We start from the raw sequence: 13998 nt of genomic DNA, 5'->3' as shown, positions 1-13998 counted from the left end.
TGTGCTACTGTGTATTTGACAGTCTGTCAAAGCAAACTTCTAACCATCTAACTGAGATTATCACAGATATCTGTGTCACATGCAAGTACAGTATGTAGCTTGTGGCATTTGTTGGTCACAGTTATTAGATTAACTGAGTTTTAGGCCATTTTTACTTTTCCATATCAAAAAGACTTCAGTGCTGACCTTTGAAACATGTTGTAAATAGCATTTAATAACAGAGATAACATGTGTGATCTTACCTGGTCTGGGGAAGGGCGATGACCAGCATGCGGGGGTCCTCGGGCTGGTCCCCCGCGATGGTGGGGTGACGGGTGACGTGGATGTTGGGCATGGTGAGGGTGTTGGGGATGCTGAGGGTGCTGGGGGTGCTGGGGGTGCTGAGGGTGTGGATGTTGGGGGTGTGGCCCCTGTTGTGGAGGTCCGTGTGGGTGCTGAGGGTGAGGGTGCTGTGGAGGCAGATGCCCATGTGGGTGCTGCTGAGGATGCTGGGGGTGCTGTTGGTGAGGGTGCTGGGGCTGTGGAGGGCGTGGGTGCTGTTGGTGCTGGGGAGGTGGCTGAGGGTGCTGAGGATGTTGCTGGTGAGGAGGGTGAGGGTACTGCATCTGTGGCTGCTGTGGGTGTGGGTGTTGCTGGGATGCCTGTGGGTGCTGTGGGTGTTGCAGGTGCTGTGGGTGTTGCGGATGTTGCGGGTGCGGGGCATGTGGATATGGAGTCTGTTGAGGGTGGGGAGCGTGGGGATACTGGGCCTGGGGCTGAGGTGGAGCATGTGGGGGCTGAGACTGGGGGTGGTGAGGAGCATGTGGATGATATTGCTCGTCTTCATAGTTGTCGGCTATCAGCTTCATTCTGCTTTGTGTCTGTAGGAGGAGGGCAGAGGTCAGTGCATGACGCTCTGCAATTGGCAGAAGTGAGGAGACTGCACACTTACAATACATGGCGGCAACTTGTCAGTAACAAAGAAACTGTCGCTGTCCTAATTCATAACATAAAAATCAGGTTGTATTAAATAAGGCTTAAAACTACTGATTAAGATGAGCGACAAGTCTCACCTCCTACTGGCAGTTAGAAAGAATGTATAACTCTTAGACACATCTACAATGGCTTTAGGCCTAGAGGCTTCCTCCATTCTTTATATACCGTCTGTGGTTAAACTACAGTACGATTCCAGGTGACCATCCACTGTTCAAGGATCAGTTTATGTGCTTCCAATGTTACATAAGACAAAAACTAGAGACAGAAAAGTGGCTAGATTGCCTCTTCCAGAATTTTACGTGTATAAATCATACTAGAGCTGTACACTTAAAAATTCGGAATATTTGAGACTGCTGTAAAACTGAAGTCCTGGAGGCACAGACTTCTTATTCAACTCTGATGTTTACGGCCACAAATTATTTGCAAATTGAGATGATAATGAAAGCACATCACTTCATTTTAGTACTAGTCTGGAATTAACAAAGACTTAAGAAATAAAAGCAGAAAAATGACTCTGCACTTGCAAAGTGGTCATGCAGTGATAACCTTGTAGGAAATTGTTTAGCTGACTCGTACAGCTGCATTTTTTATTTTGGCAACAAGCATCGGCAGAGAGAAATTTCCTTGGAAGTATGCTGCAGTACTAACATGTTGTTTGAGCTGGTGCATCAGTTTGTCCCGCTCCCTCTTGAGGGCTAGCACCTCCTCCTGGGTCTTCTTTTTATTCGAGGCAGACAGTTCCAGCAGTGCAATATTAGCATCTTTCTCACTAATTGCTGCCAGCAGAGCTTGTTGTCTGAAAGAAAAACAAACACTACAGTAGTATCTCCAGAAAGATTTAGCTGTCAGATAGAAGGCCTCACATTTGACTCTAGAATACTTTGATATACAGAGCTACTCATGATCGACTCAGTGATTACAAGGTGCCCAGACCCTGCGACTGAAAAACAAGCCAAAATCATCACCCCACCAAACTTTGTGCTAATTATTATTAGCAAGCATCGCCACGTTGATCTCATTTGTCCAGGACAGTTTTTTCTTAAGATGCAGTTTTACGATGTGTGCTGCCATGTTCTTTTTTCGAGAGAAGACGCTTTCTTCTGGCTCTCCCATACAAGCCATACTGTCATGAACTTCAACATTTAACAAGCTAACCAAGGCCTAGAGTCTGAGATTTGGGGTTTTTTTCTGCAATTTCTCTGGATATTATCTGGCCTCAGGGTGAATGTGCAGCACATATTGACTTTTGGGTAGATTTAAGGAGCTTGGAAAGAAAAATGATTGGACTATTTTAGGTTTCTTGAAGAGGTTTCACTTCAGAGAAGCTTCTTCAGTTCTAAGACCAAATGGTGGAGAGCCCCAGGTATTCCCTAGTGGGAGTTGTAACTTTGAAAAAAACTGGGACTCTCCACCATTTGATCTTAGAACTGAAGCTACCTGGATGAGAAGTGAAACCTCTTCAAGAAACTTAGATTACAATGACCTGGATGACTGAGAACCTACACAGGCATTTTGGGTACATTGGCTACTGTTTTGAATATCAGTATGACCACCGTGGTGGATTTCAGATTACTTTTTGTTCTGATAATGAAATCAAATTTCAATTTAGCAGTGCTATGTTGGCTGTATTCTCATAAAGACTGTGGGGAAGGACAAAAACAAATGAGCTGGATTACATTTTGAGAAAAGAAATTAATCCAAGGCTTAATTACGAGAACATTTTTTTTAAAAGGAGGTTGAAAATGTAGGCCGCCAATCTGATTCTTGCTAACAGCAAATATCAGAAAACACTAACTTCATTTCAAGGATCTCCTCCAGCTGTTTCCTGCGTTCTTGTCTCATGTTGGTGAGGTGAGTGTCCCTCTCCTGTAAAGACTGCTGTGTGGAGGAGAGACGCTGCTTGGTGGCATCCAGCTCTTGCCTCGTCCTTTCTAGCGTGTTCATTAGCTCCTCCAACTGACGTTTGGGAAAACAAGGACACATATCTCATTAGGTAATTACTAAACTGTGTATCATCAGGGGTAAATATTTTTTTTTATTAGGGTACATCACCTTCAAGTGGTGACCACCATCTATGGAGCTGTCCTTACGAGGGTCCTGTCCCAAGCCTTTCTTGTCACCTTGCAGCCCCAATTTGATGTTCGAACCCTTTTTAGCTTGATCTTTACCCCCTTGTCTGCAAAACCACAAAATTTGTGCATTTCCATTAAAAAAAATAATCTTGAAGTCAGTAGAGTTATATGAAAAATATGTAGACTTATGAAATGGCTGCATTTTATACCCAAAACCACAACAAAAATGTGAAACACACAACAAGCAAAGCCAGTACAGCAATGGGCGATCATGTCAAGTGCATTTTGAATGCATTCAGTTTCAAAATAGTACCGCTCATGAGATCACCAGGACAACAACAAAACATGAGCATCACAGATGTAGCGATAGCTTCATGTTAATTGCATTGCTGAGATAAATCACAGGTTTAAGCACCAGTGTTAGGATGGAGTTAGGAAGAAATAGGGATATAATGGGAGCAGGGGCATTACTTACCTGGGAGCTAGACTGCAGATGGGGAAAGGAAAAGGCAGAAGACAAGGGGTTGATGGAACGAGTGAAGTAGACATTGGAAGCAGGAAATAAGAGAACACACAGGAAAGTAAAAAAACAAACAAAAAACAAAACAGACAAATTAGAACCAGAACATAAAGAAACAATCACAAGAAAAAAGCACAGTGAACCCAGAGGAGATCACGCTGTGTTCATTGCTCATCAAACAACATGGGAAATTACAAACACGCCTGTGGCAGTCACTGCTCTGCAGCCTGACACAGCTAATGCAGGATGCACCTTCTCTGAAAACAAGGGCCCATGTGCATCTTCTGCCAAGCCTGGAAGTGGCAGACATGCATTTAGTCAGGCAAAAGTTAGCCGGGCAAAAATAAGAGGAGAGGACAGGTTTGAGAGTCGAGCAAAAGGAGAGGAAGCCAATGGTGGTTTGATCAAGTGGGCAAGAAGGGAGCTAGTGGGAGAATCAGTTATGGATGCAGGGTTGTTCAGACAGAAAAGACCTGACTGAACTGACACACTTCAGGACTGAGGGCTCAGTCCAGACCCTACCTACTACAGCACCCCACACTGAGCGCGTGTAGACGTGGAGCACAGCAGCTCTATTCATGCAGGCCACTAGGGCTGATCTTTTCCTTTAGTATCTGGTAGAGCAAGCTAGGCAGGGCACATGGGGGCAGGTTGGGATGGAAAGCAGGAAGAAGGGGGCACTGGAAAATAGGGTCTGTTAGGTGGTGTTAATGGGATATGAGGGTGCAAGGGTGGCTGGGTCACAGAGGGTGACTTGGGGTGAGGCGAGCAGATGGGTGGCTGGAATGAGAAGGGGAAGCGTGCTCGTGGCAACAGCAAACATTAGCTGAGGGCAGACACTTATACAATAAGCTACTACAAACAACCAACGCCACAAAAAGACACAAAAGGGTGTATATTTGTGTGTCTTAAAGTGTGTTAGCAGGAAGCTATTTCCACAAGAACACAAGGAAGTATAGCAAGTTCAAATAAAATGTAAAAAAAGTAAAGAAGTCAAAACAAGTGGGTAAATCACACCAAGTTCTATAGATAAAGGTGCTGATGCGTGCATTATTTGCAGTATTATTAGTATTAAAACATTTACAGTATATACAATACGTTTTTAGTTAGGGTTACAAATTACAAAATATTTACTTTTAAAACTGCAATTTTTATATTGACAGTTTGCTGCAACACCGGTGTGACTGAATTTACAGTGTGACTTTACCAAGCATCACCACGGAAACACGCCAAAACAGGAAAAAATGAGTGTAGCATGTGGTGCAAATAAATGCCAAGCAATATATGCCTATCTGGACATATATTAACAACATTATGACCTGATGATTTGCATTTATATGAAGTACAACCCTTGATCTTTAAGGTTTGAACTTCATATTTGTTTAAAATTTCACATGGCTCTTTAATTTGCTGTGATTGCTCATACAGCAAAATATTTGTGGACTTTTTTCCCACTTTACATCATCAGTGCACAGATAAATGAGTTTTAATGATGACCGCTGCCCCAAAAATAAACATGCAACACAAACTCCTTCTCCCTTACACGTGTATACATGCACACACACACACACACACACACACACACACACACACGCAGTCACATGCATAGAAAAGCTCCTTAAATGATCAAAAAGCAGTCACGGACACAGATGCAGACTAGAAAGCAAAAACATTCTAAAGAAATAAAAGCAAAATGAATCCAGGGATCTTTGTATCATGTACGCGAGTAAAATAATGGCACCACAGAGTAAAAACAGACTGTGTAACTCTGATACAAAGATTTTTGAATCCTTCAAACAGCAGGCAGATCCAGGCACACAGGTGAAACCAGATGCAGTTGCGGCAGTCGCAGTCGGAGACTTTAACCACGCAGCCAAGCCTTAAGTGCCAGGGCAGAGCACTCACTTTCCCAGGAAATCCCACACCATGCCCCCTATCTGCTGGGGAGCAGTGGACACAGAAGGGAGCGGGTCAGGGGGAGCTCTGCCACCGGGACGAGGGGTGGGGCGGGGGGCGGGGGGAGGGGGGCTGGTGTCAAAACAGAGAAAGATTTGCAAGGGAGATGAAGAAAAGATTTTGAAAAATCAGAATCAGATTTCAGAACAGAAGAGAAGTAGGTTGAAAGTTGATCCATGGCCAGGGGTAAAGAGAGGGGCAGGTGAGCATGGTACAGAAGAGAGAGAGGGAAATGGGACGGAGAAAAGTGGGTAAAGATGGCAAAAAAAAAGGACAAGAAGATGCAATTAATCAAACACCACTAACAAAGTATCACGACATTAATCCTATAATGATCTGAGAAGGGAGTATATAAGTGTCTTTAACACTAAGCAGTGGCAGGGGAGAAGGGCTGTGTGGTCCTCATGCAGATCAACCAATCTCTATGTTAGTCTCATCCGTTTGAATCCTGTCCAGGTAAACGACGATGATCTCCTTCATTAGACAAACCAAAGTGCAAATAAACATGCAGTACTGCTCCCGGGAGAGAACCAGAGAGGCCACCTGCTTTATTTCTGCACTCCATTAACTGGACTCAGATGACCTCTTCCGAAAGAGAAGTGACTGAGTGGAGCGTTGTTGCTATTTATAAACAAAACCTAAACGTGTAAATCAAAACTGTGTGTACAGGGCGCATTATCCAATACCATCGAGTGCAGTGCAGTATGAGAACATCACAACTGAACATAACATGGAAACACTATGAAAATGTGCACAGAGCCACATGGACATTTGCCCAGCATACGCCGAACACAGAGAACTGTAAAGCTGACAAACAGATCCATCCAGATCAAGAATAGACTGCTCAGAGCTACTCAGCACAAACAGTGGCACACTGTATTGCTTATGGTAATACCATTAGAGAGTTGGGTAACCTAAATTACAAAATAACCCAATTTAAAACCATCTCTTTATGCCTGGTTACTTGTTATGATGTGAAACAAGCCACAGAAAAATACATTTCTTTTGTGTCATACACAACATTTTGAGCATTTTAGCCTTGGCCATTTTTTTCTTTCTTTCTTTTTTAGTGACGTAAAGGGGGACTCTCACTTTTCACGTATAATTTTACTTCCAGCAGACCTGACTGACTTGTTCTCTATTTGGGACGCTAATTTACAAAATCTATCTCATGTTGTATCTTATACGAGCTAAAACTAATAAAACAGACAATAAACTCATAAAGAAAATGTCATTTTCATGAGGCCCTTTTCTCATGCAATCCTTTACAATTGGATTTCTTTTTGAATTGGCCAACAGAAAGAATGGTGATTTAAGAAACACCTTTATTAGTGTCCTAAACCTGCTACATCCATCTTTTATATATACAGTCTATGATCATACATGAAATAAACACACCGTATGTATGTATTGAAAAGTTTGTTTTTCCTTTTCTTTACTTGTTTTCTCCCAGTTTTTGTTTTTTTATATTCCCTATATTTATATTGTATATAAATCTATTGACAGTTTTACTCTAAAGCTAAGTGGAGAGCTAAAAAATAAACAAAGAATGGATGTATCAGGCATTTTCAGGCAAACATGTTAAATTACCTAAGAGGTTTGCTAAAATTGCAGGCAGGTATGCTAATTTTATCTTCATAGATGTAACAATGGTCATAGAAAACAGAGTGTAAGTTAAAAGGGAAGGATTAAAGCAGTACAGGCTAATATGCAGTCAGAATTAGTTACCTTTCCAACTCAGCAATTTTCTTGTCCTTATCATTCTTTTCGGTTTCCACCTCTCGCAGGATGTCCAGCAGTCTCTCCACCTCTGTCTGAGCCTTATTGGCTTCATCCTTGTAGTAGCTCACCTCCTTTTCCAGCAGTTTCACCCGGTCCACATACTCTGGGTTCCCTCTGGAGCCCGACTGCTGCTCCACTTCATGGGCTTTCTGCATCAACATGCCAAGAAAAGACAAATACAAACATGTACACGCCCAAAAACACAGTTAACAAAAATAACAACCCAGTATCAACAAAAGTGTGAAGCGCAGAACGTTTTACTGTCAATGAAAGAGAGATACATACAGTACACTGTAGTCCATCAGTGACTTATATTATCTACGTCTCTTGCACTGTCCCTGTACCTTCAAATGAATAAAACTGAGGCAAATGTTGTGGACGAGGGCATCATTACTGGTACTGGCTCATTAGTTTTAACAAAGCTATTAGTTAGCTCCAATTAAATGGTCCATTGAGACTCCCGGTCACTTCATGCACATGGAGTAGAATACAGGACTTCAGGATAGTCTGTGAGAGTTTTGTATGTCTGTGACAATAATAACAAATCATTATAAGTTAAGCACTAAATTGATTCACTGGCTATCAAAATCAGAGGTCTAGTTTTTGGACAGCAAGGACATCTCTCCACTACAGTGGTACACAGCACCCTGGACAATACACAGCCACATATGTTAACACATATCGCAGAGTTACACAGAGCCATCCACCAAAACACTGCAGTGATCTTCAACCACGGTCGATACCTTCGCTAACAGCACCACACTGAGACAAAAGAGAAGCGTGGCAACACTGATACTGACAACATGCACAAAGGTCGACCAAGTCATGCAAACCCAACAAAGCTGCACAGTCTTTGCAATTGTCAGTCCAAAGAATGAAGAAAGAGAAGCAAGGGCGACCAAGTAAATCTGTTCTAACTGTCATATTTTATGCATGAGGAACGATGCTAGAGTTTAGCTTAGAGGAGATATACATAATTTCATTTAAGACCCAATAATCCTAGTTGAAATTTATGAAAAATAACTACAACAGACAGTTATTGGACAACAAATTGCCCTCCATACGGCCCCTGCAAATATTGCAATGAACAGTATACTACAGAAGAGCATTTATAGGAGGCTATAGGAAGGAAGCACTTGACGATTTGAGGATTTTGCAGTTCAATTACTTTATTTATGTGAATGCATTCTGTGTTTTTATTCTGTTTTCCTTATCTATAACATTTGTTTAAGAACCTCTGAAATTGCCAAGATCCACAAAATACATGAAAGTGGATCAAGTTGGGGAGATGTTAATATTATAATTCACTGTCAAATAGTTTGATATTTTTGAGGATTTTCACAGAGATGCTAAAACACACTGAGCTGAAATTCTGTGCCATAAATGTAATATTTAGACATAATTCAATGACAAATATGTATTAAAGAAAGGTTTGTTCACTCTGTTTGCCTCTTTTAATTTTTTTCACTGGTTATAAGTGCACCAAATATGAGGAAACTTGAATGCCATGTCCTGTGACTTCAATTGCATAAAGTCTCTGAAAGTCCTAATGAAAAGTTATTTATTTGTCACATTCCCCACATGAACTTCTATGACAAAACACATGTGTCCTGCATTTGTGGTCAGTGTAACCTGTACAATTCAGTGACTGTATGGGTTCCTGTTGCCACACAACTTCCCAGATGAGGCCTTAGTGACTAAAAACATTACCATTAAATTTAGCTATAGATACAAAATTTTACAAAAATGTAAAATTTGTTACATTTAAATGGTTTTTTGTGCTGTGGAAAAATATGACAGTTTATTAAGTATAACCACCGAAAAACTATCTACAAAGCCAAAAAACAACAACTTCACACATAGTTAAAGCTAATGCAGTCTAACAGTCCTGCAATTAATCCCAGGTGTGTCCTTACATGACACAGTGTAATGAGGCTATACTAAATCATAGGAAGACTTTTACATGTAAAATGTAATTAAAACAAAGGGCAATAAACAGCTGTATAAAAGAAAATTAACCCTCATAAAGACAGAATTTATTGCAAGATTGTTGTTTTAGTTTGAGCTACATATACTTAATAAAATGGCAGAAGAATCTATATTGAGCACGTTCCAGCAGACTAAGTAAGCCTTTGGTTCTACATATATGCAGCACCAGTTTCACCACATATCACAAACAGTTACAGGATGAGCACAGTGCACAGGACTCTGACTGCAGCTCATTATATCAGTACAGTGCAATGAACAACATGCATCCTGGGTGGGTGAAAGCAGGACCTGTGCTGGGGTTTGGCACGATCACCATCTAGCATATTTCAAGGAAGTTATCAGTGTCCTCATGCTTTCAATATGTGCCTCAGAGAGCTCAGGAGAGGAACTTACAGGAGTGTTCATGTGACTGAATAGCTGCTCAGCTTGCTACATTGCAAACAGAGGGTTTGAGGAAGGAACAGGAGGGAGGCGGGGGAGTCCCGGGAGAGTAAATGTCAGGATTGAGTTTGAGCCAAAGAGAGAACAGCAGGATCAGACATGGTACAATACATGTTTGACAGATAAGTAACATAGTACACATGTTGTTAGGCTAACGGCAACACAACAGAGACAAACACAGAGGAAGAGATGATACAGCGATAGTCTCAAGAAGGAGAAGAAGAAGGCAAAGAGGGATATTTAATGACTGCCTGCTACTTGCAACACCCTTAAAAAGCATGGCTGCCTGTTACAGGAGACAAAGCACGATGGCAGCCATTAGCCTAATGAAGTGTGCTTTATATAAGGCCTGTTCACATTTCTTGTTCAGGTCAAAAGAAACAGCCTAATGAAGTATAACATGTTCTCAGAAGTGAGACCTCGGTACTACTACTTTAATTTTTAAATGGGACAGAGCTTTCTTCACTAAATAATCTGTGATCATACCTAATCTTCCCTCAATGACACAGGCCAAGATCAGACCAGCAGGAAAATATGAACAGAGAAAATACACTGCACGTTAATTTGGCCAATCATTTCTACAAAAGGAAAGTAGCCTTTTTTTATGTCTGTAACTGCTTAACAGTCTCCACTGAAGTGGTCCCTGAATTCACAATGAGCTCACTCCTTTCTTCGCAGTGGACACTCAGCTCTGGCTTCTTATCTACAGTTCAGTGCAATTAAAGAGAGACATTGCTACAGTCTTCATTCAGAGTACAGAAGCTCTCTGCAATTCAGACAAAGAGACATCCATAGAAAATGTTGCCGTACTGACTGCTAAAATGGTCAGCTTTCATCCAGACATTTCTGAAATCATCAGCGGAAAGTCATCATTTATATATGACCTTCAGTAAGAGTAGCATTAGGCTCATTTTTAAGTTCTTTCTTCACAGTGGAGCACTGATAGCAAAACAGTGTTAACCAGTGTTAAAGTCCAGAACATGGCTGCTGTCGAGCTGTTAAACACAGTTTCCTGAGCACATGAAATTGCTTAACTTTATATAGAGATTGAATAGTACAATTAAAAGCTTAGCAGCAGCTCCAACATGAAACTTGTTGCGGTGTCGTTTCCCCAACACGTGCAAACTTGTATGAGTCTGTGTGGTGTAATGCTAGCTTTACTACACTGTTTGACCCCAATTCAGGATTTCCGACTTTTCCACCTTTACTTGATTTCCCTCTAACTGAAGCACAACAGATCTTTAAAACCAAAATGAATAATTAGGATTGGCTGCAAAAAGTAACTGTGTAAAAATGTGCATTCGATAAGCCTTCTTTTAATATAGATGGCTGTGGGAACCATAATCACTAATTAATCACCCAGTAATTACTTCTTTCAAAACAACCTGTGAAAAATTCTCTACAGGTTAAAAACTGTGAATTGCTCGTGTCTTAAAATCTAAATTAAAATTTCGCATTACAGTGTGCGAGGTGATTCGGTGGTGAGAGATGCACACCTACCTTCTGTAACTGTGTCTCCAACTTACTACATTCCTCTTTTTTCTGCTCAATTGCAATCTCCAGTGACTTGAGCTTTGAATCCTTCTTGAGGCCAGAGGATGCCAGGGATGATGCGTGTTCTTTCAGATCGATGAGACTGGACTGCAGGTGAGTAGTCAGGACAGACAGTTAGCAGCGCGTCAAATCAGGCAGGCCAGCAGAGTGCCAGCATGTGCAACAAAGTTACAGCACCTGAGGCGACTGCTTAAATGGCACCTAAAGGCCTACTGAAAGATAGTGTTTCAATATTTGCTGTGGATAAAAAAAGGTGCATGCTCTGCAGCAAAGAGAAGGACACAGTCATGTGTACACAGCCTTATAGAGAAAATCTCTTTGCTAACTGACCTCCTTTTCTGTTAGTTCTATCTGCAGGCTGTTCACCTTCTCCTTTAATTCCTTGTTCTCTTTCTTATATGATTCCACTTCTTCCAGTCGTTCTCTGTCTTCTCTCTCCCTTTGGTCCTTCAAACGCTCAATAATCCTCTCCTAACACACAGAAGCACAAAGAATTAAAACTCTTCATATGACTGAACGGTTAAGAGTCTATATAAACATTAAACTGCTGAGATGTTCATTTAAGATTGTTCAAGCTCAAATCAGAGATTTGTATCAGTTCATTCCTTTTAAAAAGCAAATGTCTCTAGTTATGTGAAATTAATATCACACATGAAAAATACAGTTATTAAGAAGTTAGACTAAAATTAAGCTAAAATGCTGAATCAAGCTAGATGCCGTGCCTGGAATTTTACCCCAGTGCTACTTTGTTATTTTTTCCTTGTATGTTTTTATAAATAAAGATGTAATCATCAAAATCCGGTTACCTAAAAATTGAATAAAACACTAGTGCAGGAAAAAAATAATGATATCTAATGCAGCTAGAGGATTACATCAGCTCTTTCCTCAATTATACATAAATCTATGAACTGTAATAGAGTTACTACTGATATTTGGTGAGGTTCCACGATTTTTAGGAGGATTAAGAAAAGTCAAACCTGATGGAGCTTTTTAAAGCACCATGATGGGCTTCACAAACAGCCTTAGTGCAGAGCAGGGCACGGTCGCCCTGCTGCGACATGTGCCTTCATCTCTCCTCTTTGATATCAAGGAATGTAATAACAGAATGTAATAATAAATGTTTTAATATTTTATACTATTCACACTTCTTTCTGCACAAGTACAAATCCGATCTCGTCACAATTTCAGAAGATCTGTACAATCACTCCACAGCAACTAGACGCAACTTGTAGTTGTTTAAAAAAAAAAGAAGAAGAAGCAGAAAACAAGAATTTTTACTAACATGGTTCATTTAGAGGAAAGGTTTAACATATGTGGGAATTTCACCTGCTACCAGCTGACTAAGCTTAATATGAAGTCTGGAAATAAGAGGAAGCATTTCTGTTTGTGTCTCTTCAAATTCCCCTTATGAGCAAGTCTAAAGTTCAAGTATCTATGACAACACCGAAACTTACATTATTCTCTTTAAAGAGTGTAAGAGTGTAACTTCTACTAAATTAAATAAATAAATGTGTATTTCCCAACTGGTTGCAGGTTGTTGCTTGCTGTCGCTATAACAGGCCGATTCACTGGTTGTTAGGGACAGTGCAACTTTTCCCTGTTGAATCCAGAATTGGATTTAAAATCCCTTTCCTCGCATACAAGCTCTTGAATAATCAGATCCCAGTATCTGTGTCTCTTCTCTTTTTCCTCACCACCAAACAGTCACAGCAGATAGCTGCCCGCCCTGAGCTGAGTTCTGCTGGGGGTTTGTTCTGTCCCGCTGTCGACAAGCGCTTGCTTTTACAAAGTTGTCTTATTTTATTTCTTTTTTCTTTTTCTTTTTTCTTTTTTTTTTGGGGGGGGTGTTCTCTCTAATATTAGCTTACAATATAAAGCACTTTGAGGTGATTGTTGTTGAATTGGCACTATATAAATAAAATTGAATTGAACTGAATTTAATTGAACTGATGGCGAACAAGCTCCTTTTCTACTCTGTGTGGCCCTTGCAGTGTGTTCAAGTTTCACTAGAGCCCAGAGAGAAAATGTTGCAGACAAGTTGGAGCCACCCATACAAACGCTGGCAATGTGCCAATCTGCTAGTGACCAAAACAACCACAAGGAGGTTTTTGGTGCAGCATCCTCTTTGTGATCAGTGTCACTTAGCGACAGCCAGCAACCATTTACCAGTCGGTCAGGAAATACAAGTTTGCTTAGAACCGTGTTACTGCGATCTAACAGAGATATAAAACGTCAGGAAAAAAGTTTGCTAATATCAATTTCATCTGTCTTGTCGATAATGATGCTAATGTTTGGTCCTTGTGGTCTTCTTGAGAGCATACAAGAAAAAAATAGGTCATTCACATCCTGGATTTTGAATGAATGATTGTCTGAAACAGTCACCTGGAATTCCTTCCACTATATACATCCTTTTGATAATATGATAGTAACTACAAACAGATAAAGTGTCACAGTTCAGACAGTGTTACGGGTTCTGTGGTATCAGGGTGGCGTGATCTACCTTCTCTGACAGCGCCTCTTCCAGGGTGGCCAGGGCAGTGTCTGTGTTACTGGAGTCGGTCTGCAGAGACTTGACCCTGTCCTTGAGGTTCCCCAGCTGCTTGTCTTTGTCCCGCAGCTGCTCCTGCAGGTTCTCAATCTGACTCAGAAAAATAAGAAAGAACAAGGAGCAAAACACACAATATAAAGCACGATCTCCAAACCAGCGCA

At 41.0% G+C, this 13998-nt stretch overlaps 1 protein-coding gene across 6 annotated transcripts in view; it reads right to left on the bottom strand.

The window, feature by feature from the left end:
- erc2 (ELKS/RAB6-interacting/CAST family member 2) overlaps positions 1-13998 on the bottom strand; it is a 47241-nt gene that overhangs the window by 4482 nt on the left and 28761 nt on the right. For 3 of the 6 annotated variants that reach the window (XM_085158449.1, XM_085158450.1, XM_085158454.1), the window contains 10 exons: positions 13790-13927; positions 11620-11760; positions 11236-11376; positions 9688-9723; positions 7252-7454; positions 5473-5595; positions 3028-3151; positions 2771-2931; positions 1624-1771; positions 243-860 (listed from right to left, as the gene is read on the bottom strand). In XM_085158449.1, coding sequence (XP_085014575.1) covers positions 243-860; positions 1624-1771; positions 2771-2931; positions 3028-3151; positions 5473-5595; positions 7252-7454; positions 9688-9723; positions 11236-11376; positions 11620-11760; positions 13790-13927 — 1833 coding nt within the window. Of the gene's footprint in view, positions 1-242; positions 861-1623; positions 1772-2770; positions 2932-3027; positions 3152-3522; positions 3535-5472; positions 5596-7251; positions 7455-9687; positions 9724-11235; positions 11377-11619; positions 11761-13789; positions 13928-13998 lie in introns of all 6 variants that reach the window. The other 3 variants (XM_085158451.1, XM_085158452.1, XM_085158453.1) reach the window with 2 other exon arrangements.

The sequence above is a fragment of the Neolamprologus multifasciatus genome, chromosome 5 (genome assembly GCF_963576455.1).
Source record: "Neolamprologus multifasciatus chromosome 5, fNeoMul1.2, whole genome shotgun sequence".
NCBI classification, from domain to species: domain Eukaryota; kingdom Metazoa; phylum Chordata; class Actinopteri; order Cichliformes; family Cichlidae; genus Neolamprologus; species Neolamprologus multifasciatus.
Note: the sequence above shows the minus strand (reverse complement) of the source record. Positions and strands in the feature narration are given on the sequence as shown.